Source organism: Macrobrachium rosenbergii, chromosome 48, assembly GCF_040412425.1.
Source record: "Macrobrachium rosenbergii isolate ZJJX-2024 chromosome 48, ASM4041242v1, whole genome shotgun sequence".
Classification (NCBI taxonomy): Eukaryota; Metazoa; Arthropoda; class Malacostraca; order Decapoda; family Palaemonidae; genus Macrobrachium; species Macrobrachium rosenbergii.
Window position 1 is genome coordinate 40000939 of NC_089788.1, and position 22093 is coordinate 40023031.

The 22093-nt window shown below is 40.1% G+C and overlaps 1 protein-coding gene across 1 annotated transcript in view; it reads left to right on the forward strand.

The window, feature by feature from the left end:
* The first annotated feature begins 260 nt into the window (after positions 1–260).
* Positions 261–22093, forward strand: part of LOC136831353 (uncharacterized) — a 103915-nt gene continuing 82082 nt past the window's right edge. Inside the window, exon 1 of the mRNA XM_067091673.1 lies at positions 261–407. Within this exon, the coding sequence (XP_066947774.1) occupies positions 402–407 (6 nt within the window). The 5' untranslated portion in view covers positions 261–401. The remainder of the gene's footprint in view (positions 408–22093) is intronic.

Sequence of the window (22093 nt, forward strand, 5' to 3'; positions counted from 1 at the left end):
CATGAGGACATACTGTACATACTCGCAACACACACATACGCATACATGCATTTACACATATACATACACACACACACACACACACACACACACACACATATATATATATATATATATATATATATATATATATATATATATATATATATATATATATATATTATATATATATATATGTTTATATTTATATTTATATTTATATACATATAATATGAAAAATATAAACTTCGAGAGTGCTGAGCTTCGAAGCAGTCTGTTGTCACCACCCGAGTGGCTGGTCGCTGGGGTGAACACTGAACTACTGTATAGTGTAGTCTATAGCCAGTGTGTGTGTGAACACCGTGCTGTGTGGTAGGTGAATTGTTATCTCTCGGCGTACCTGGAAATTACAACTACTTTGGATGAAGGTAGGCATCAGACGCTTGTATTTTGATAGGTTTAATAAGATCCAATATCGTAGGACTGCATGTCTACGACCGTCAATATTTAGTGCTTGATTTATCTTAGACCCAGAAATGATTTTTTTTCAAATCATTGACAGTGTCAAGTAAATACTTATATTTTTGCCAAAGTTTTACTTGAGTAAACTTAAATACTGATATTATAATACATCCCGTATTCATTTCGGCACGGATTGAGTGTGACAGGAGAAACTTCGACCGGCAAATTCGCGACCCGTTATATTCAGCCCAGGAACGCAAGAAGATCGAACATCAGTTATCCCAGATGTTCAGTTGACCTCAAAACGTTTTGCCAACCATTCATGATCGATAATTGTAGACTTACAAGTAATCATCAAATAGGTCGTTGCCTCCCTTAATCTAATGCTCCAATTGACCAGAAATTCTAACCATAATCTTTCGGCCCTTCGAATTACATTCCCAAAATGTTCCCTATTATGAATCACGTACCCTGTCAGCTTGCTAAAACAAAGCGGTTTCGGACAGTGCTTCAAATCCAACAGAAGTAGCCTAATACTGTAATAATTGTTATTACAATTATTATTACCATTCAAGATGAAAACGACGAAGAACAATGCCGTTCTTTACAGATAAGGATAAAATGAAGACGCTTTTCATGCTCGTTAGATCTTGATATTGTGAGGAATCCTCTTAAAATTCTTCAGCTGCGCGAGGACCAGCATCATCGCCAGTCTGAATGAAACCACATCAGAATTGTTTTTATCAGTTTCCTGCTGATTCTTCTTTTTCTTCTTTTAGTCAGAGAATCGTGATGATTAGTTGTTGTGACGAATCTGGAGAGTTCAATTTGTATAAGAACATGGCTGACTTTTATTAACTTACATGAAGCATGAAAAGATCTGTTTCCAGCTACGTCAGTTTGAGTTAATGAGGACCCCCTCCACAACCCTGTGCACTTGACATTATTGCTTTTGTATAAAAGCAACTGTCCTTCAGATTAATTCTATTGCCGAAATCCCAACAATGTGTGACTGTTGCAGTGGTTCTGTGATTAGCTTCAACGGCTCTTCCAGGCTCCCCGACACATTTTGAGAGAGTTCTTCCATTCATCCCACGGAAGCTAAGTAGTAATTGTTATAATTGATGACGTATAGGCTACCAGCCTTCGACCTTTTCCTTTTTTCTCCCCGTTTTGTTTATGGCTATGGATTTAAGGGCAGTACTCGGGATCTTTCCTAGATAGTGACCCCCAAGTATTCCAGTCTTAGATAATGACCCCCAAGAAATATCAAACCTAGATAACGACCCCGAGCCTTGTTGGGGTCACTATCTAGGAAAAATCCAATATTCGTAAGATGAAACAAATTCATGTTGCCAATCCCCCAAGACTCAGTGAACTCATCTTTTGTCTGTCTGAGCAACTATAAAGCTATCAGTTAAGAAGTGTTCATTCCACCTTACAGTTAATATGGAATTGTTCAACTCCATTTACTGTAACTATCCTCAGTCTTTTAAGATTGTTGCTTTCAAATAGGTGATCAGTGTTTATTCACCTTGTTGGCAATTTTCTCTAATTTGGTAGGAAAGATCGCCTTTTAGCATTTTTTTTTTTCGATGTTCCAAGGTTAATTTTCTAAAGAGCCTTTTTTTGTAGATGTTCCAAGTTTTGTTTTCTAAAGAGCCTTTTTTGTCGATGTTCCAAGTTTTGTTTTCTAAAGAGCCTTTTTTGTCGATGTTCCAAGTTTTGTTTTCTAAAGAGCCTTTTTTGTCGATGTTCCTAGTTTTGTTTTCTAAAGAGCCTTTTTTTGTCGATGTTCCAAAGTTAATTTTCTAAAGAGCCTTTTTTGTCGATGTTCTAAGTTTTGTTTTCTAAATAGCCTTTTTTGTCAATATTTCAAGGCTGGTATTCTAAACAGCCTTTTTTGTCGATGTTCCAAGTTTTGTTTTCTAAAGAGCTTTTTTTGTTTGATGTTCCAAGTTCCATTTTTTAAAGAGCCTGTTTTGTCGATGTTCCAAGTTTCATTTTCTAAAGAGCCTTTTTGTGTATGTTGCAAGTTTCGTTTTCTAAAGAACCTTTTTTGTCAAAATTCCATTTTGTTTTCTAAATAGCCTTCTTTGCTCGATGTTCAAAGTTTCGTTTTCCAAATAGCCTATTTTGTCGATGTTCCGAGGTTCATTTTCTAAAGAGACTTTTTCAGTCGATGTTCCAAGTTTTGTTTTCTAAAGAACCTTTTCTGGTTGATGTTCCACGTTTCCTTTTCTAAAAGAGCCTTTGTTGTTGAATGTTCCAAGTTCTGATTTCTGAAGAGCCTGGATGGATAATCTAGTTCAGTTCATTATTAAGTATATTCTGATTTTGCGTCTAGAGCCTAGAACTACTGTACATACCTATGAGCTTATAAGAACGGACTCCTTTTTCTCTCAGTGGTCTGACAAGAAACTACAGTCAACGCATTTTAAGAATATCACTCGGCCACACCCCCTTCACCTGGCTCCGTAGATAATGCATGACATTATCATACCGCACTCTTGGACAATATCAATTGCTGCTTGGCTATGACACTAATAAAATCGTAAGGTCGTTCATTCAATAACCAAAGGAGGCTCTAGAACCTGTAAATTGGTACTTATTTTTGTACAACTGTTCTATAAACATACTTTTGAAATGTTCTTCTTCATGACAAGACAAATAGTAATTCTCTCGCTGTGTGTGCATCAATGACTGCTGCAACTCGCTCATCCCAAGGGTAGGGGTAGGGGAGGCTACGCCATCCTCCCCATCTCAGTGCATGAGGTCTCTGAATCTTCATCTGAGTCGGCAGTGGCTCACGATAAGGACAGCGCCGCCAGCCGTATGAGTAGTATCATGAGAGAGGGGAGAGGGTTAGGCTCGGGTAGTGGGGTGGGGTAGGGAGGATGTGGGCGTGGCCAAGTGATATTCTTAAAATGCATCGACTATAGTTTTAGTAAAGGGATTTTAAGCATGCTGACAAAGAAGTAGGCCCGAATCATCTGCTTACCTGGTATTTCAGTAGCACCGTCACAAAGTAACAGAATTAAATGTGGATTTTAAAACTCAGTTGCTACCTGTATTGTAATGACAACAAAAGGTCAAGAAAAAATATGACTTTTACCCATATATATGTACAGTATGTATATATATATATATATATATATATATATATATATATATATATATATATATATATATATATATAAGTGTGTGTGTGTGTGTGTGTATGTATAAAGGCTTTGCATCTGCTTTACTAAAAAATTATATATTACAATAAACTGCTGGGACAATGAATAGCATAGACTTCATTAGTGATGGGTCAGTTAATAAAGAGATGTAGTATTTAAATAGGAATAGTCAATGTGGTTGTGATTAATTCCATACCAGCAATCAGTTGAGCCTGACCAATCAATAATGGACTTGGCTTCAGAGATGGTTTATTTGATTTTGTGACTGACAGCCGAGTGACACGTTCTGTAATGACCCACTGCGATCCACTTCCTCTGCAAGTTCAGTGTATAGTTTCTGTTGCCGAAGATAATCCTTTAACTGGAAAAGTTATTCATCTAAGAAGGAGGCATACGGTCTGCCTGTCATTTAAACAGTATTGGGAAAAATTTTCTTGTGTTTATTCTTGTCTCCGTGAAAGGTTAGCAGGAGTTTCCGAAAAACTTGGAGGGTGATCACATCTCTTTTATGTTCAAATATATTTTAAGTAAAAAAAAAAATAAACGATTTTGAATACATCTTTTAGCTTTAACCAAGAATAATTTAGCTTGCAAAATAGCGTCTGACAGTGTCCTGTGCTGAAGCTACCTTGAGATATGCTGTATATATCCAAAAAGTGATGTTGTCAGCGCATGATAGTAACGCAGTCGAAGAACCTAATTACTAACTGCCACATGGACACACAACCGGAAGGAATACTTTATAGATTAAGAAACTGAAGAAAATAATTATGTTTGTAGCCTAAACGGTCTCGATATAGTACGAAAGCCCGACCCATATTCTCATGTGGGCTCTCCTCCTCTCTTGATCGATCGCTAAAAATCTAGTTCAGTTCGAAAACTCATTATTAAGTATATTCTGATTTTGCGTCTAGAGCCTAGAACTACTGTACATACCTATGAGCTTATAAGAACGGACTCCTTTTTCTCTCAGTGGTCTGACAAGAAACTACAGTCAACGCATTTTAAGAATATCACTCGGCCACACCCCCTTCACCTGGCTCCGTAGATAATGCATGACATTATCATACCGCACTCTTGGACAATATCAATTGCTGCTTGGCTATGACACTAATAAAATCGTAAGGTCGTTCATTCAATAACCAAAGGAGGCTCTAGAACCTGTAAATTGGTACTTATTTTTGTACAACTGTTCTATAAACATACTTTTGAAATGTTCTTCTTCATGACAAGACAAATAGTAATTCTCTCGCTGTGTGTGCATCAATGACTGCTGCAACTCGCTCATCCCAAGGGTAGGGGTAGGGAGACTACCGTACACCATCCTCCCCATCTCAGTGCATGAGGGTCTCTGAATCTTCATCTGAGTCCGGCAGTGGCTCACGATAAGGACAGCGCCGCCAGCCGTATGAGTAGTATCATGAGAGAGGGGAGAGGGTTAGGCTCGGGTGGTGGGGTGGGGTAGGGAGGATGTGGGCGTGGCCAAGTGATATTCTTAAAATGCATCGACTATAGTTTTAGTAAAGGGATTTTAAGCATGCTGACAAAGAAGTAGGCCTGAATCATCTGCTTACCTGGTATTTCAGTAGCACCGTCACAAAGTAACAGAATTAAATGTGGATTTTAAGACTCAGTTGCTACTTGTATTGTAATGACAACAAAAGGTCAAGAAAAATATGACTTTTACCCATATATATGTACAGTATGTATATATATATATATATATATATATATATATATATATATATATATAATGTGTGTGTGTGTGTGTGTGTGTGTGTGTATGTATAAAGGCTTTGCATCTGCTTTACTAAAAATTATATATTACAATAAACTGCTGGGACAATGAATAGCATAGACTTCATTAGTGATGGGTCAGTTAATAAAGAGATGTAGTATTTAAATAGGAATAGTCAATGTGGTTGTGATTAATTCCATACCAGCAATCAGTTGAGCCTGACCAATCAATAATGGACTTGGCTTCAGAGATGGTTTATTTGATTTTGTGACTGACAGCCGAGGGACACTTCTGTAATGACCCACTGCGATCCACTTCCTCTGCAAGTTCAGTGTATAGTTTCTGTTACCGAAGATAATCCTTTAACTGGAAAAGTTATTCATCTAAGAAGGAGGCATACGGTCTGCCTGTCATTTAAACAGTATTGGGAAAAATTTTCGTGTGTTTATTCTTGTCTCCGTGAAAGGTTAGCAGGAGTTTCCGAAAAACTTGGAGGGTGATCACATCTCTTTTATGTTCAAATATATTTTAAGTAAAAAAAAAAAAATAAACGATTTTGAATACATCTTTTAGCTTTAACCAAGAATAATTTAGCTTGCAAAATAGCGTCTGACAGTGTCCTGTGCTGAAGCTACCTTGAGATATGCTGTATATATCCAAAAAGTGATGTTGTCAGCGCATGATAGTAACGCAGTCGAAGAACCTAATTACTAACTGCCACATGGACACACAACCGGAAGGAATACTTTATAGATTAAGAAACTGAAGAAAATAATTATGTTTGTAGCCTAAACGGTCTCGATATAGTACGAAAGCCCGACCCATATTCTCATGTGGGCTCTCCTCCTCTCTTGATCGATCGCTAAAAATGTTTCTTCAAATAAGTTGAGAAAGAAACCAGTCTCATTCAGTAGATACTGAGATTTTGTCTCTCTTCTTGTTTTCATGTGTACGGTACATGCGTCAGGTTGTGCTAATTGAATGTGTTATCCGTTACTCTTGAATAATAGGATGTTAACAAAACGTCTTCTAAAGAGGCCTGCGAGTACACACAAGGTTTGGAGAATAAAACTTGTGAATGCAAGAAATCTGAATGAGAACTCAAAACTTTCTCATAATTCGACAGAGATTATTGATTACTCTTATGATGAATACATCTATAATACGGTATTTCTTTCAGGTCTTTTCATCCGGCGTTATTATTATTATTATGTAAATTAAAACTCCAATGAATAATGGAAGACGTATAGGCTATGAGATAGTAAATAAAAAAATTAGAGCACTGAGGCAACCCTCCCACCCGAGGCGTGAGAACACAGCGAACAAACTCGTCCTGACCGTCACCCTAACGGTTCAGACCTGGAATGTTTTGCCGAAAGGAACCGGTTTTCTAGCGGTCAGCCGAAAACTTTCGCGAAAATACCAGTAGCGATCGTTTTACAGACAATGACTTTAAGTGTCCTTGGCCCCTGTTCCATATGATGATCATTCTATCTCTTCCTTTTGTTATTATGATTAACTGTTATTATTAATCATCATATGCACATTTCACATGGGATATCCTTCGAGTGGTATTAAATTGTTAAACCCATTGAATACAAGAGCAAGGAGGAAAGGAAAGTACAGTACAATACTGGTTACAACGACGGATAAACTTCGGTGAACTGATCAACAAGCATTTATAGATATGAGCGATAAACAGTTTAGAAATTATCTTTTTCAAACAGAATTATTGTTATTGTTATTGTTTCTTAGGCTAAGAAATCAACAGGAACCGTAACATATTCAATATATTCATGCTTGTGTTTGCATGAATTTGTTTTAAAAGCTGAAACCTCAGTACAGAGGAAAGCGGAATCTCCCAGAGCCCGAGGCACTTTAGGGATTTAGTTCTGACACTTGTGGTTTAGGCCCCATTTTATTGTTTATGACCCAAGGAATGATAATGGTAGAGATAGATGTCTATGCATAACACGTGAAAATATTTCTCGTTCGTAAAAATAAAGAGAAATGAGGCAAAAGGCCTCTTCAGTTCAATTGTCATCGTCCGCTGTTGGAGGTGAAGGGCGCTCGCACTCCTGAAGGGCAAGTTTCTCGAGATCATAGCAGCGATGCCTCCCCCCCCCCTCCTCCTCCTCCTCCTACTCCTTCACCTCCTGTCTCACAAGAGGAAGTCGTGTCCTCCTGTATCAATCAGTGATCCTACACAACAAAAATCATTTTTATTGTGACCAAAATCAAAATCATGCATAAGAAGAACTTACAGTAGATTGCAGTCTTAATAGAAGACAGCAATTTCTCTTAGCGATAAGGAATCATGCTTAAGAATGCCATGCCTCCTAATGATGAGAATTCCTTCCAGAGGAATAAATAAACTGTCGGCAGTGATAACAGGTTCTATAGAAGGATGATTTCCCTCAGGAATTAGAACTCATACACAAGACATTGCTTCCCCTGAACATTAGACATTATATACAAGGCTGTCATTCTCTATAGCATAAAGAAGTCAATTGCCAAAGTGATAAAAGTTCTTCATAAATTGTTGTCCGCAGTGCTGGAAAACCCTCACAATGGAAGTCTTTCTTATGTCAGTTAGAAACCTGTACAATGACAATTTCCTCTGGTTACAAGAAATGCCACACTAGAAACTAGTCTTGTAGCGATATTAAATCGCCTACACAAGGAAATAATATCCCTCAACAAGAAGAAACTCCAGAGAAGAAAGTCATTTTACACAGCAAAAAAAATATCTTACGTAAGGAAGCCATTTTCAATTACTAAAATCCAAGAAAAATCTCCAATTTCAGAGCAGTGTGAGATCTGATGTAAAGACGTTATTGAATGCAGTAATAAGAAATCCAACACAAGAAGGACTTTTCAGTAGAGATAAAACACACTACATTAGGAAGTCATTTTGTGTAGCAATAGGACATATATACTGCACCAGCAAATAATTTATTGACTGCTAGAAGAAATCCTTTAGGGAAGTAGTTTTGTTTAGTGATAAGAAATCCTCCACGAGGAAGTCCTATTCCTTGCTAAAGAAGTCTTCAGAGAGAAGTTATTCCACAGAAGTAAGAAACCCCTACCAAAGAGGTGTTTTGCATAATTGTAAGAATCAATTTCTTATACCTAAAGAAATCCTAAGAAAGGCATTCATTTCCCATAACACTCAAAGTGTTACACAAGAAAGCAATTTTTCATAGCGATAGAAATCCTTACAGGAAGTCCGGTACAGAATCGAAAAGAAATCCTGCACGAGAAAACATTTTTCCTAGCTAAAAGAAGCCTTACGGATGGATGTCATTCATTAAATACATTGATACTAAATCATGAAAGAGTCGTTTCAAGTATAAATAATGTGTTTGACATAAAAGACTCCCTTTCAATACACATAGCCTACTGTTCCTATAGGAGGAAGTCCATTCCAGCAGCAATGAAAGATATTCCACACGACAACAAATTATCTTAGCGGTAGGAATAGGAAATCCTTTGCAAGGAACCCATTCCTAGTGGCAGGAAGAACTCCTGTACAGAATCAAATCTTGTGGCCCTAAGAAATAATAATAATAATAATAATAATAATAATAATAATAATAATAATAATATCCTTTATTTCAGCTCAGGGCATAAGGGCACATGGAATATACAAAGTAGAAACAATACAATACACAAAATCTAGATACACTAGAAATTCATTTCTCGCTATAATGTGGTTCGGATTCCACAGTAAACCGTTGGTCCCGTTGCTAGGTAACCAATTGGTTCTTAGCCACGTAAAAATAAATCTAATCCTTCGGGCCAGCCCTAGGAGAGCTGTTAATCAGCTCAGTGGTCTGGTTAAACTAAGATATACTTAACGAGATAACACGATAAAATTGATAATCGGCAATATCCATATCCACACAGTTGCTGAAGAAGTAGAAAAAATAGAATTCATAATAATGGTAAAGGCGGTTATAATATTGAGAATGATATAATGATAATAAAAAACATTAAAAATTATAACATTTAAAAAAACACAGATTGCATACAATTAATTTCCAGCTAGGGACCTCAGGTGGTTACAGGAGTCCGGTCCAGAAGGCTAAATACGAAAAGTGAAAAAGTAAAACTCAATAATAATACCAATCACAGTAAAAATAAAGATGATAATATTAATAAATGTAGAAATATATGACTCTTAATAATTGCAAAAACCGAGGTTAGGTATAGACAGCAAATCAGGCCACCCTGTACAAGGCCGTTATTACGGTATGGACGGTTGATATTTAGTCAGTATGTACGGTAAGGAATTACGGTACGATAATTTAACCAAAGTACGGTACGGTACGATTCAGGTACGAAAAAATGAGCAAAATTCCGTACCTACCATACCTTAGGCTTGGATATATCACTAAGCAGTTACTAATGCATATTTAGCTTCAGTGACTGCACAAGGAGATCACTATGGTACCTAACATTTCAGTTTGTAACACACCATGCATGTGTGTTTGTGTGGAATTCCTTAATTAACATGTATATGTCTGTGTGTGATTCTTGAAGTAACATGTTACAAACGTTTACAGCATCAGCCATGTAATCCCATATTGTCCATTTCGGACAACCTTCCTCCACTCTGCTTGATTATGAACGTGACTGCTGCCCAGTACTGATCATGTGTCACGTGAATTATTCATGTATTATACGTTTAAGTGTTGTAGTGCACTGACACTTGTTAACATTGAAACTTTCATGAAGAGGGGGTTTTACTGATGTAGATTGAGTTTGCTTATAGTACGATAAAAGTACGGAATTACGGTACATTATTTTTACCATACTGTACAGTACAGAAAAATAATTGAGGGTACAGTTTGAAATTACCGTAATTTCAAATTGTACCCTCAATTATTTTTCGGTACCGTACAGTACGGTAAAAATAATGTACCGTATACAGTAATTTCAAACTGTACCCTCAATTATTTTTCTGTACCGTACAGTATGGTAAAAATAATGTGCCGTAATTCCGTACCTTTTCTGTAATTTCGAAGTACGGAAAACATTCCGTACCGTACTGTACTACCAGCCTAGCCCCTGCTTGAAGGAAGATAACGTCATTTTTGGAACAGATGCCTCATTATCCCATCTTTCCCTCATTTTAGATCTTCCTGCCTCACTGCTTAGGATGTTTGTGTGAGCGAATTGCTGCTGCTTCTCAGTTGGGTGATCGGACTGGACATTGTTCCCCTAACATCGATTTTAAATTATCCAGGCGGTTTTCTGTGAACATGTGTGGCGGAGGGATAGCGGGGAGTGTTGGTGAAGCATCTCAGAATGTCATTGTGAACGATGATGATGCGTCTCATGGCCTCTCGGGTATAGTCTGTCCAAAGAGAGCAGAAGAGTAGCAGTTTTGTGTCTCGGTGACAAAAGGCAAACCTTCTTGCAACCATGTTGCCAGTTGCACATACAGTACAGTAGTTTAGACGCCTCTGATCTATGTCTGCCGTATCTCATAGGTCATCCATGATGATGTGGCCCAAATACGGAAATTTATGCACGAATTCCAGACAATGATTTACAAGGAAAATTTGTGGTTCTGCAATATGCTTAAGCGATCTCGGGGCAGCGACATGCAGTGGGTCTTGGTTTCGTTGTGCAGCATATCAAATTCGTCTGCATATCGGTGGCAAGTGTGGATGAGTCACTGGAGACCTTGCACTGATGGGGAAATCAGAACCATATCGTCACCGTAATACAGGTTGTTTATTGATGTTTCGTTGATAGCGCGTCCAGTTGGAAGTGAGTTCAGTTTGACATTCAGGACATCTGTGTGCGTATTAAACAGGTATGGAGAGAGAATGCCCCCTTGCCAGAGCCTGTTTAGGGAGCCGAAGTTGTACGACAATGCGTTACCCCATTTGACACAGAATTTCTGGGGAGAACCAGCAATATAAAATGCCAGTTAAATATAGAGTTGTGCCTCTTTTGTGCTGCTACAGGAAGAGCTTCAGGTAGTTTACTCTGTCAAATGCTTTTCTCACATCTACAAAACATAGGAAAATATAAGAGGCTGATGATAGGTAATAGTTCAGCAGTTCTTCAGGATGCAGATGCAGGTGTCGGTTGAGTGTTTTGCTTTAAATCTGAACTGGTTGTAAGTAGCGTGTAGAAAGGGGCTAAGTCTCACTAGAAGAACCAAGTCAAGTATCTTCGAGGCAATTGTAGTGATTGCAATCGGGCGATAATTACCAGGGTCGGCTGCACCCTTTAGCTTGTTTTTGACTAATGGTATTAAGTGAACTATGACTAGGAAGTCTGTAAGAAGCTGGTGAATTTTTCATGCGCTGAATAGAGCAGCTAGCAAAATGTAAATTATTGGGTGGCAAAATTTAAAAGCTTCTGCAAGAAGACCATCATAGCCAGGCGATTTATTAGTAGGTAAGTTGTTTTCGCATTGCTGATGTTACCTGTGTAATATGATCGATGAAATAAAATTGTACGTTATCAGTAAGAAGGTTATTTACATCCCTTCGGGAGTCTTGATCGTTTATACAGTTCAGGATAGTGCTGAAGTGATCACCCCACATTCTTGCGATAGCCTAAGCACTGATGGCTTTCCCTACTCTCTGTGATAGTTTCTTTTGCTTTGGGATTTTGGGACTAAATGTCATTCCAAAGACGAGGGTAATCGCCAAATTCTAATTTTCTAGACATTGCATCAGCTCTTAGTTGTTTTTCATTTGTTCTGCAATGCTTAAGAGCAAGTTTGAGCTGCACTCTCACCTGTCTCATTAGCAATGCAAAGTGTCCTTCCCTTGGGTTACCATTTTGCGTCCACAGTTAAAACATTACTCGTGAATGTGTATACAGGTCTTTGACCAAGTCATTCCAGCCAGTTATATTATGGGAGTTGCCTTGACGAAATCTAAAGGTATCCCTGCCAAAGACAAGGGTAGCGGATATTATATGTCAACAGAATTCTTTAAACTGTTGACTACAATGTAAGTTCCTTGGTCACTCTAAAGGGTCCGGGTTCTGGTGGTTTTTAAAGTCCCAGTTAACAGCAGGTAGGCAATCTGTTAGAGGGTTCACGGTAGGGAGGGATTGGATATTGAATGACACCTGTGACCATAGCTTGTTGCAAGATCGTAGCGAATGTTGCAGGTCACAGTTGAATCATGAAGGTGTGGAGATGTGATGCAGTGGTCCAGCCAGGAGGTTGTAATTACAGTATGTCCGATCTATTTTGTACATACTGTAGGTATAGGGGGAGGGAGGGAGGAGCAATACATCGCTAATTTGGAGAGCATGATTTTGACAGAAGTGAGTAAGTTTGTCCCTTTATAGCTCTGGAAATATCCAGCCAACCGGGATAAAACTGTGACCTTAGAGGTTCCCACTGTGGTCTCTAATTATGCCAAATTTCATCGAAACCCGTTAAGCTGTTCTGGTGATCCAGATATTGATTTTTGCTGTTCAGGGGTTGTGGTAGGGGATGGGTGGGTGAGGAACCTGACATATCTGTGGAGCAGTAATGGTAAAATATACAGCTGTGAAACTTAGTTTTTCTGAAAGCTCGTATTCTTGGGGGATGCCTTCATTTTTTTTTTTTTTTAAATGATGAATTTTAAAGCTACGGTGGGCCATTCAAATGAGCCCCAAAATTAGCCCCAAAACTCAAATTTCCTGATGCTCAGGTATAGACTGCTACCAACATTAGAAGAGATGCCGTTTTCTTAATGTGTGTGAATAACAAGTGGTGTTAGGAGAAGCTGGCTGACTTTCTGTCAGTTAACTCTCCATCTCTCTATCTATCTATCTATATAATACTAAAACTCTGAAACGTTTGTTTGCACACTGGAGCACATGATCAGGTGTTAATTAAGCTGTATCCTCCCGTCCCCTTCCCTTTCCCTCACCCTCCCCTTTCGCTCCCCTCCCTGAGCACAAGATCAAGTGCTAATTTAGCTGTGTCCTCCCCCTCCCCTGCCCTCTTTCTTCCCCTGCCCTCTTTCCTCCCCTTCCCTCTTTCCTCCCCCTCCCTTTCCCTCTTCCATCCCCCTCCCCCTTCCCCTCCCCTCCCCCTTGGTGTGGGACCACCTTGACGTGCTCAGGGAGCTCTTGAACCCCAGGAATTTGTTCCCGGGTTTGAGTCCCAGAGTCCCATATATCATTATGTATTTGTTTGGATTCATTTTTGTGAAATTTTCCACTTTTGCTCAAAATTTTTGGACCTGTTAAACAGGAAAAGATATCATAGCTGGGATTGGGTTTATATCCGAAGTTAAATAGTGGGAACTGTGGTAGGACCATCAAATGCCCAATAATGTTCAGACCTGAGAGTTATCGGCTTGATAGTTCAAAGGCGGAACTATTCTTTAGGGCTGGACCACGGATTCCAGGAGCTGTCTGATTCTCAGGATAGGACTGTCGGCATTCTATCCAGTTTGCCCATAACATGATTAGGATGGGGATGATTGTATTCTTGGATTACTCTCAGTCCTAGCAAGCAGGTTTGGCTTACAATTGGGCCACTTTAATCATGTTGCGTCATCCCGTGTGGGGTAGGGTAGGATGTGGACATTTGGGGGTCAGCTCTCACTTGTGCCATTGATGGGAGAATAAACTCCATGAAAAGCTGATGATATCTTGTTAAGGTTTTCACGTTAAATTTTTTTTCCTCCCTCTCAAATTTTTTTAAGTGAAAATAAAGATTCGAGTAACCCTGGATCCTTTGATGGTACCAACTCGGCACAGTTGACGACCACTGGAACCTCCTCTGTCAAACTTTTAGAAAAATCTAAAAAGAACCTTAGTGTAATTACACTGGAACCCTATGCTACAGTACAAAACAAACCCAAAAGAAGTAAATATCGTCTTGACCCAACCTTGACTCACTTTGACTCCCTCACTGGGAGTGGAAGTTGGTCAAAGTTTCTAACCTTAGAAACAGAATGGAAAATTTCAGCCCTAAAATTAGAAAATTACCTATTAAACTGACATTCGACGGCCGAAATGTCGTCCAGACAGATAAGAGAAAAGACATGGCTTATAGGAAGTCACAACAAAGAGCCAGCCTGAGGACTGTTTGTGTATGACGACAATAGATAATACGAATGTAAAAATGAAAAACATGACATCATGAATAGCATTCAGGGTACTATTGTGCTTCCTGAGAACAGTGACGAACCAATTGAAAAGAGTATTCTCCCCGGCTGAGGAAACTCACCTACCCCGGACTCGGTGTGACGTCCTATCTTGCTGGTTTGGCACCGAAGACACTCTCTCGCCCAAGTCCTCATGTCCTTCTGCATCCCGTGCCAGACGAACTTCTCTGTCAGCAGCTTGGCCGTCATCCTGCCGGAGGGGTGGGACAGCCAGTGGATGACGTCGAATACCTGGTGGCGGCGGGAGGCGAGCACCAGGAGTTTGGGGCGAGGCTGGCCAGTGCTTTAGGGACATCGCACAGGTGGGCCAAGGCAGTTGCCTCGTCTGAGGGATCTTCCGGCCAGGGAGGTCTTGATTGGAGAAGGCCTGCTGCTGGCTGGGTCCCCACACTAAGGATTTTGGTTGACCGCGCAGGGTTCTCTCGAAGGTGCAGGGTCTCCGTTTCAAGGGGGCCGATGGGCTGGTGTGTCGACGATCTCTGGGATGAATTTCCTCAGTAGTAATTTACCATCCCAAGGAACTCCTGGACGGCCTTGATGGAGGTGCTGGGCGGGAACCTGGTGACCTTCAGAATCTCCGTCAGGGGGCTGCGACCTTTGATGAACTCCTGGACGGGGCGGTAGGGCGGGCCATCCGGAGATATCTCGCCATCCAGAGCCTGGGGAAGTCAGCTTTCTCTACGCCGAAGGTGCACTTCTCAAATCTGACAACGAGGCCGTTCTCCTGCAGGCGCTGCAGGACCGCCTGGATGTGCCTCTGGTGCTCTTTGTGGGACCTGGAAAATATAAGGATATCATCCACGTAGCAGACGCAGAAATTCAGGTCCCCCAGGATGCTGTCCATCAGCCTCAGGAAAGTCGCCCCCACATTCCTCAGGCCAAAGGTGGAGAAGGCGAAGATGTAGGACCCAAAGGGCGTGATGATGGCGGTTTTCAGGATATCCTCTGGAGCTACTGGTACCTGAAAGTAAGATTTTAAAAGATCCAATTTAGAGAATATCTTGGCCCCGTGGAAGGAGGTCGTGAGGTCCTGCATATTCAGCAGGGGGTAATGATCAGATTCAGTTGCGAGGTTGAGCCACCTGTAGTGGCCGCAGGGTCTCCAGGAGCCATCTGGTTTCTGCACCATGCGGAGGGGAGAGGCCCACGGGCTGGAGGCCTTCTTGCATATGCCCATCCGCTCCATCTCGGCGAAGGCGTCCTTGGCCTCCTGAAGGTGCCGAGGGGGAAGCCTCCGGAACTTTGCATGTTCAGGGGGGCCCCTCGTCTTTATGTGATGGTACATGCCATGTTTTGCTGGGGCCCCGGATACCTGACGGGGCTCGGGCTTGAATATGTCGGGGAACTCCTTCAGCAGCTGGGTGTACTGGTGGGGGGCGACGGAGCAGATGGTATGCACGCTGGGTCCCGGTGCCAGTGGGAGGGACTGGCAGGAGTCGGCGTCGAGGAGACACTTGTGACCGACATCGACTGCCAGCCCGAAGTGAGCGAGGAAATCCGTGCCCAGGAGCGGGGTCCTTACATCTGCGACGACGAAGTTCCATGTGTATCTCCGGCCAAGGATGGAGATCGACAGGAGCCTGGTGCCGTAGGAGAGGATGAGGGACCCGTTGGCGGCCGTCAGGACGGCAGCCAGGTCCAGCGGGCGCTTGCGGTCCTCCCTGGATGGTGGAAATATTGAACGAATGGCCCCGGTGTCGACCAACGTCATCCTGCCGGAGATGGTGTCGCGGACGTAGAAGCCTACTGGTTTTTGGCTCCTGGGTTCCTCTGCTGCCATGGTGGCCTGTTCTGTTGGCCGCCGCCTCCCCCGTTTTTTGGATGGGCGAATGAGCAAGGGGGTTGGCAGTTCCGGGCATCCTTGCCGTACCACTGGTGGTAGTAGCAAGGGCCCGGTGGGTTCTTCTTGTGATGATATGCTGGCCGCCTTCTGGTGATGATGCTTATCTCCTCTTCTGCGCCCTCCTCCTGCTGAATGGAACTGATGGGGTGTGCGGGCGTTGATGCCCGCTTCGCTGCCCTTGCGGAGTCGGTCAGCTGCTGCGCCGTTCTAATCAGGTCCTCGAGCGGCATGGTGTAGGGCTCGAGGACCTGAGTTCAGACATCCGGGAGGAGCTGACAGAGGAGGATCTCCCTCGACAGGCTGATTTCTGACTGCTTCCGCTGCTGTCAGTGCCGGGGAGGGTGAGGTGGTCCTGGATCACGCCCCACGACTCCATGATGCCCTGGTCGTGCCACGGGTTGGTGACGAGGTCGAGGGCACGGGCGGCCCTCTCGGCGAGCGGCAGGGAGCAAGTCTCGATGAGGGATGTTGTTAGGTGGCGGTAGGTGAGGCGGCATGCGGCGGACACCCACAGGAGGAGTTTCCTGTAGACCTCCTCCGGCAGGGCGTTGATTACTGCGTCAGCTTGCAGCACCTCATCCGTGAGTCCCGCCAGCCTGAACTGACCCTCGACCCTGAAAAGCCACGATGATGGGTTTCCCTGTGTGAAGGGCGGCAGCTTTATGGCGAGGGTGGCTTTTGTTTGTCCTGCCGGGCAGGGCAGCATGCGGGGTGTGGGTAGCGGTGTGGAGGAGCGCATGAATCTTGGCACGGCAGAGGGCGGTTGATATGAGCAGAAGGTAAACGTCTGAGTCTGTGAAGTTCGTGGTTAGCTGAACGTGGGAGGGAATGTCCGCGTCCATGCTCACTCTAGCCCTCTTAATTGGAGTGGAATACTCGCGTCAATATGCACTTGGGAGCGCACTGTGTGAGTCCGTTAATGACGCTGGTGATTTGCTGATGAGAGTCAGCACTCCTGAATGCTGGTTACAGTGCCGTAATTAGTCCACTAGGGGCGTGGGTAGTTCCTGGAGCCAAGACTAAGTCGCCGTGTGAATCTGCTAATGGCTCCGAGAACCACTCTGGGGTCACCACTTTAATAGGTGCTAAAGAATGAGCAGGAGAAAAGTAACTGCTAGTTTATTGTGGACACAGGTGGTTTATATAGCGGCGGACTGACGTCATGCCGAGGAATACAATGAGAATCAGGGTGACCTGAGGTCAATTACTCTTGACAATAAATACAATGAATAAATAAACTCTGAGTTGCAAAAATGGACAATGATCAACTTGACAACATTCTGACATATGAGCAAAAGAAACATTTGCAAAATAAATTAGTAACAGGTATATATTTACATAGAAAAGTTTGAATGATTGATTATGGCTGATCCTGCGTGACCCATTATCATAGGAGCGGCATAGAAAACGGATCGCCATCATAGAGGACCCGCTCAGCGGGGACTTTACAAACATGCCACACAACGGAAGTGTGGTGAGCCAAAGTGTATAAACAGTAGGCAAGACCATCATGCAAGGTCCAAAGAATTTATGTACTATATTTACAATACAGAATTTAAAATCTTGCAAGAAAGAACTGGGCTGTTTATCAAAGAAGCTAAATTAGAATTAGAAGTGAGAGGAATTCAAGATCCGTCTAAGAAACGTACATATTCGTCAATAACAAGAACCAATAATGAAACAAAAATGCATACAGATAGAAATAACGGAGCACAGTAAAGTAAATCTCAAGAAGAAAGTAATGCTTTAGAAATAAAAACTAAAATGGTAATGATCAAGAAACAGGTACGAATGAGATGGATAATATTTTATCCAATTCATATGAAATATTAATGCAAATAGGAACACAGGAGGATGCTACTACGAAAATAACAGAGGAGGGTCGTGATGGACTGGAAATTAAAGATAAATAAAGGCCTTTGGAAAGAACACTACCCAAACCGAAGAAATCAACTATTATTAGAGAAACATCGGTTAAACCAAAGATAAAGGATATGAAGAAAGAACAATAACAAAAACAAGCTAAGAATATCCCTTTACAGCATCTCCTAAAATAATAGTAAAACCCATGAAGGCAGATATCCAAAACACTGAAGAAGTGAAAGAGAACCATACCACAGATAACAAAGATTATGTCAAGGGAGAAGAGATTACTCCATCTCCAGTAATTGATACAAGAACAAATGAAAAAAGAAATTACATGATAATACATGTGATGTAATGATTGTTTCATTGAATTATGCAATAATAACAAAAACATAACAAAAGATGGTTTAACAAATATTATAAGAAATTTTAAGAAACATAGAAAAAAGAAACCACTGAACTGAGCACCCATGAAAAAGGTTGTATTTGCATTGAGCACTCAATATATTATAAAGAAAACCAAATGAATATCGTGAGTAAATTACTGGAAACAATCCAAGCAAATAATACAAAAATAAGGAAGCAAAACTCGACAGCTGTAACATAATATTTTCCATAGCTATATTATACAATGGAACGTAAATAGTCTACAGAGCAGATTACACCCGGGAGAAGTACAACGGTTATTAAAAGAATATGAACCAATGATATTATGTTTACAACATGTCAACAAAACAATATCAACAATAGGAAAATATACCCTAGCACTAACATCACGAGAGGAAGAAGGAAATTTAGGTACAACCATAAATGTACATAACAAAGTAATTTACGACAAAGTACCTGTAAACATTACTGACTTGCAAATATCAGGTATTAAAATCCAAATAAAAAACGATAATTATGTAACATAACTTATACAACCAACCTAACAAAAATTACGACACTGACAAACTTAAAGAATTACTTAAAAATACCAAGTAACATACATTAATAGTATGGGACGGTAATTGTTCAAACTCAATTAAAGTAGGAAGTAAAGTAGAAGAATGTGTGGATTCAAATGACATGTGCTGCATAAATGACGACGAAGTCAGCACATATTATTAAAAAACACATGGAACATTTTTCTCAGTGGACTTAACTCTATGTACCTCAAATATAATAGACAGATTAGACTGGAATACAGTTGATGACTTGCACACCAGTGATCATTTCCCAATATTAATTTCAGTATTACAAAATGATCCTGCAAAACATGTCACTCGCTATAACATTTATAAAGCAGACTAGGAATGATATGAAATGCACATTAAGAATATCCCACCATTTGAATATTTAAATGGCCATAATGAAACTAATAAATTTTATTGTTGATTTCATTAAAAATGCTGCTGATAAAGCAATACCAGAATCAAAACCTCATCCAACAAAACACAAAGTTCCATGGGGGTCTGATAAGCCAACAGAATTAATAAAAATAAAACAATAGGGAGACGACTAGATCATTTAAATAAAAAATTCCACAAAATGAATTAAACGTTACCGATATTAGAAGGACCTTTAAAAAACGACTATATTATTGCTAGAAATTGATACATTAAAAACTCTCTACAACAAATTATCTGCAAAATTTAAAAAAGAAGTAATTCAAGGAAGAATCATTTCATGGAGGAAATATGCGTCAGATCTCTAATAATACCCCATACAAAAAATATGGGAAAATTTCAGGAAAGTAAATGGTGCCCATGTTAAACCACCTGGACATGCCATATTGAAAGATGGAAAAAGAATACTTGATCTGAAAGAAATAAGTAATGTAATAGAAGAAAACTTGGCAAATGTAAGTTGTGATGATAATTTAGATGAACACTCCTGCACAAAGAAAAATAATGTAGAATTAATAACAATCAGTTTTGAAACAATAGAAAATATATGTTATAATAGAAAATTTAATATGGAAGAGTTGGAATATGTTCTCTCGGACAGCAGTAAATCTGCCACTAGAGGTGACAATATTTGTTTTGAAATGATCTGCCACTTAGCACCTTTGGCAAAGTCATACTTATTAGAGTTTTATAATCACTTATGGCTTCGAAATTTATTTCGTGATGAATGGCGTAAAGCTATCATTATTCCTATCCTCAAACCTGGGAAGGGTCCAGTAATGTAAACAGTTACAGACCAATTTCTTTAACAAGTTGCTTATGCAAATTACTAGAGAAAATGGTAAATGATCGACTAACATGGCACATTAGAGAAAATAAAACTTTGACTCCCACTCAATTCGGGTCACAATGTAACAGATTTACATTGGATTATCTAACTTAGAAGACCATATATGAAGAGGAATTGAACGAAAACAAATTACTATAGCCGTCGTCTTTGACATTGAAAAGGCATATGATGCTACATGGAGATATGCAATATTAAAAACATTACATAAAAACAGCATCCGTGGACAGTTACCCAGGTTCATCCAAAACTTTCTGAAAAATTGCACTTTTCAAGTGAGAATTGATGATGTATTGTCAAGTACATTTCCACTCGAAAATCGTGTTCCACAAGGAAGCGTACTTATTGGCACACTGTGTATTTTAGCAATAAATGATATAAATAAAAATCTACCTATTGGGATTAAAAGTAACTTGTATATGGATGATTTTGTCATATATTATTCAGCATCTCGAATGAAACATGCGGAACAAATCATTAATCAATGATAGACAGCACTGTTGCTTTATACAGTGCAGTAAGGGTATGTATATCGGCTCCCCAAGTAGTGTTCGATAATTTTTAATTAGATTTAATGCTCTTTTACATTTTGATTTCGTGTGTTATGTGGGCTTTCCAGTTCAAGTGAGTATCAGATACTAATCTCAAAAATTTTGCTGTTTGGCTAATTGGTATACTGTGGTTTCTGATTTTTAACTCTATTTCTTCAACCTTTTCCCATTTTTTATTTTTATAAAACATGATTTCTGGAGTTTTATCTGTGGAAAATTAAAAGCCTACAGATGAGGCCCATTTATCCAAACAGCAAAAATTTTTGAGATTAGTATCTGATAAAACTCAAGAAATCATGTTTTATAAAAATGAAAAATGGAAAAAAGAAATACAGTTAAAAATCATACATGAAATCAAAATGTAACTCAGAACATTAACATGAAATCAAAATTAAAAATAATTAAAAATTATCGAACACTGCTTGGGGAGCCGATAGACATACCCTTACTGCACTCTATAAAGCAACAGTGCTGTCTATCATTGATTATGGAAGTGAACTGAAATATATGGCTTGGTATCATGCGCAACGCTGAAAACGTTAGACGCAGTTCATAATGAAGGCCTTAGAATATGTTCAGGAGCCTTAGATCATCACCAAAATCATCTTTACAAGCTGAATTTGGTGAACTACCTCTCTCTCTCTCCATAGAGAGGTAGTAACAATGAAGACTGCTCTGAGAATTCAGAAAAATGATTCTCCAGCCAAAAAATTATTTGGACTAAGAGATGTATTTATAAACATACATCCACCTCCTTTCCCAATTAGATCTAGAAGATTGTTTGAGTTGCTGAATATATACAATCGCCTTTAATAGCAAAGTTACCTCCTCCTTGAACAACGAATAAAATGAGAATTTGTACGCACTTAAAATATTTATCAAAAAGTAATCCATATACCCCAGAACACCATAGACAACATACAGTAGAACATATAAACCAAAAAAGGTCCGCATTACGCAATAAACACTGACGGATCTAAGTCACAATATGGAATGGGATATGCTGCAGACATAACGTATCAGTTCTCTCTACCTGATAATACCTCAGTATTTACAGATGAGTTGTGTGTGATAGCATCACCCATAAA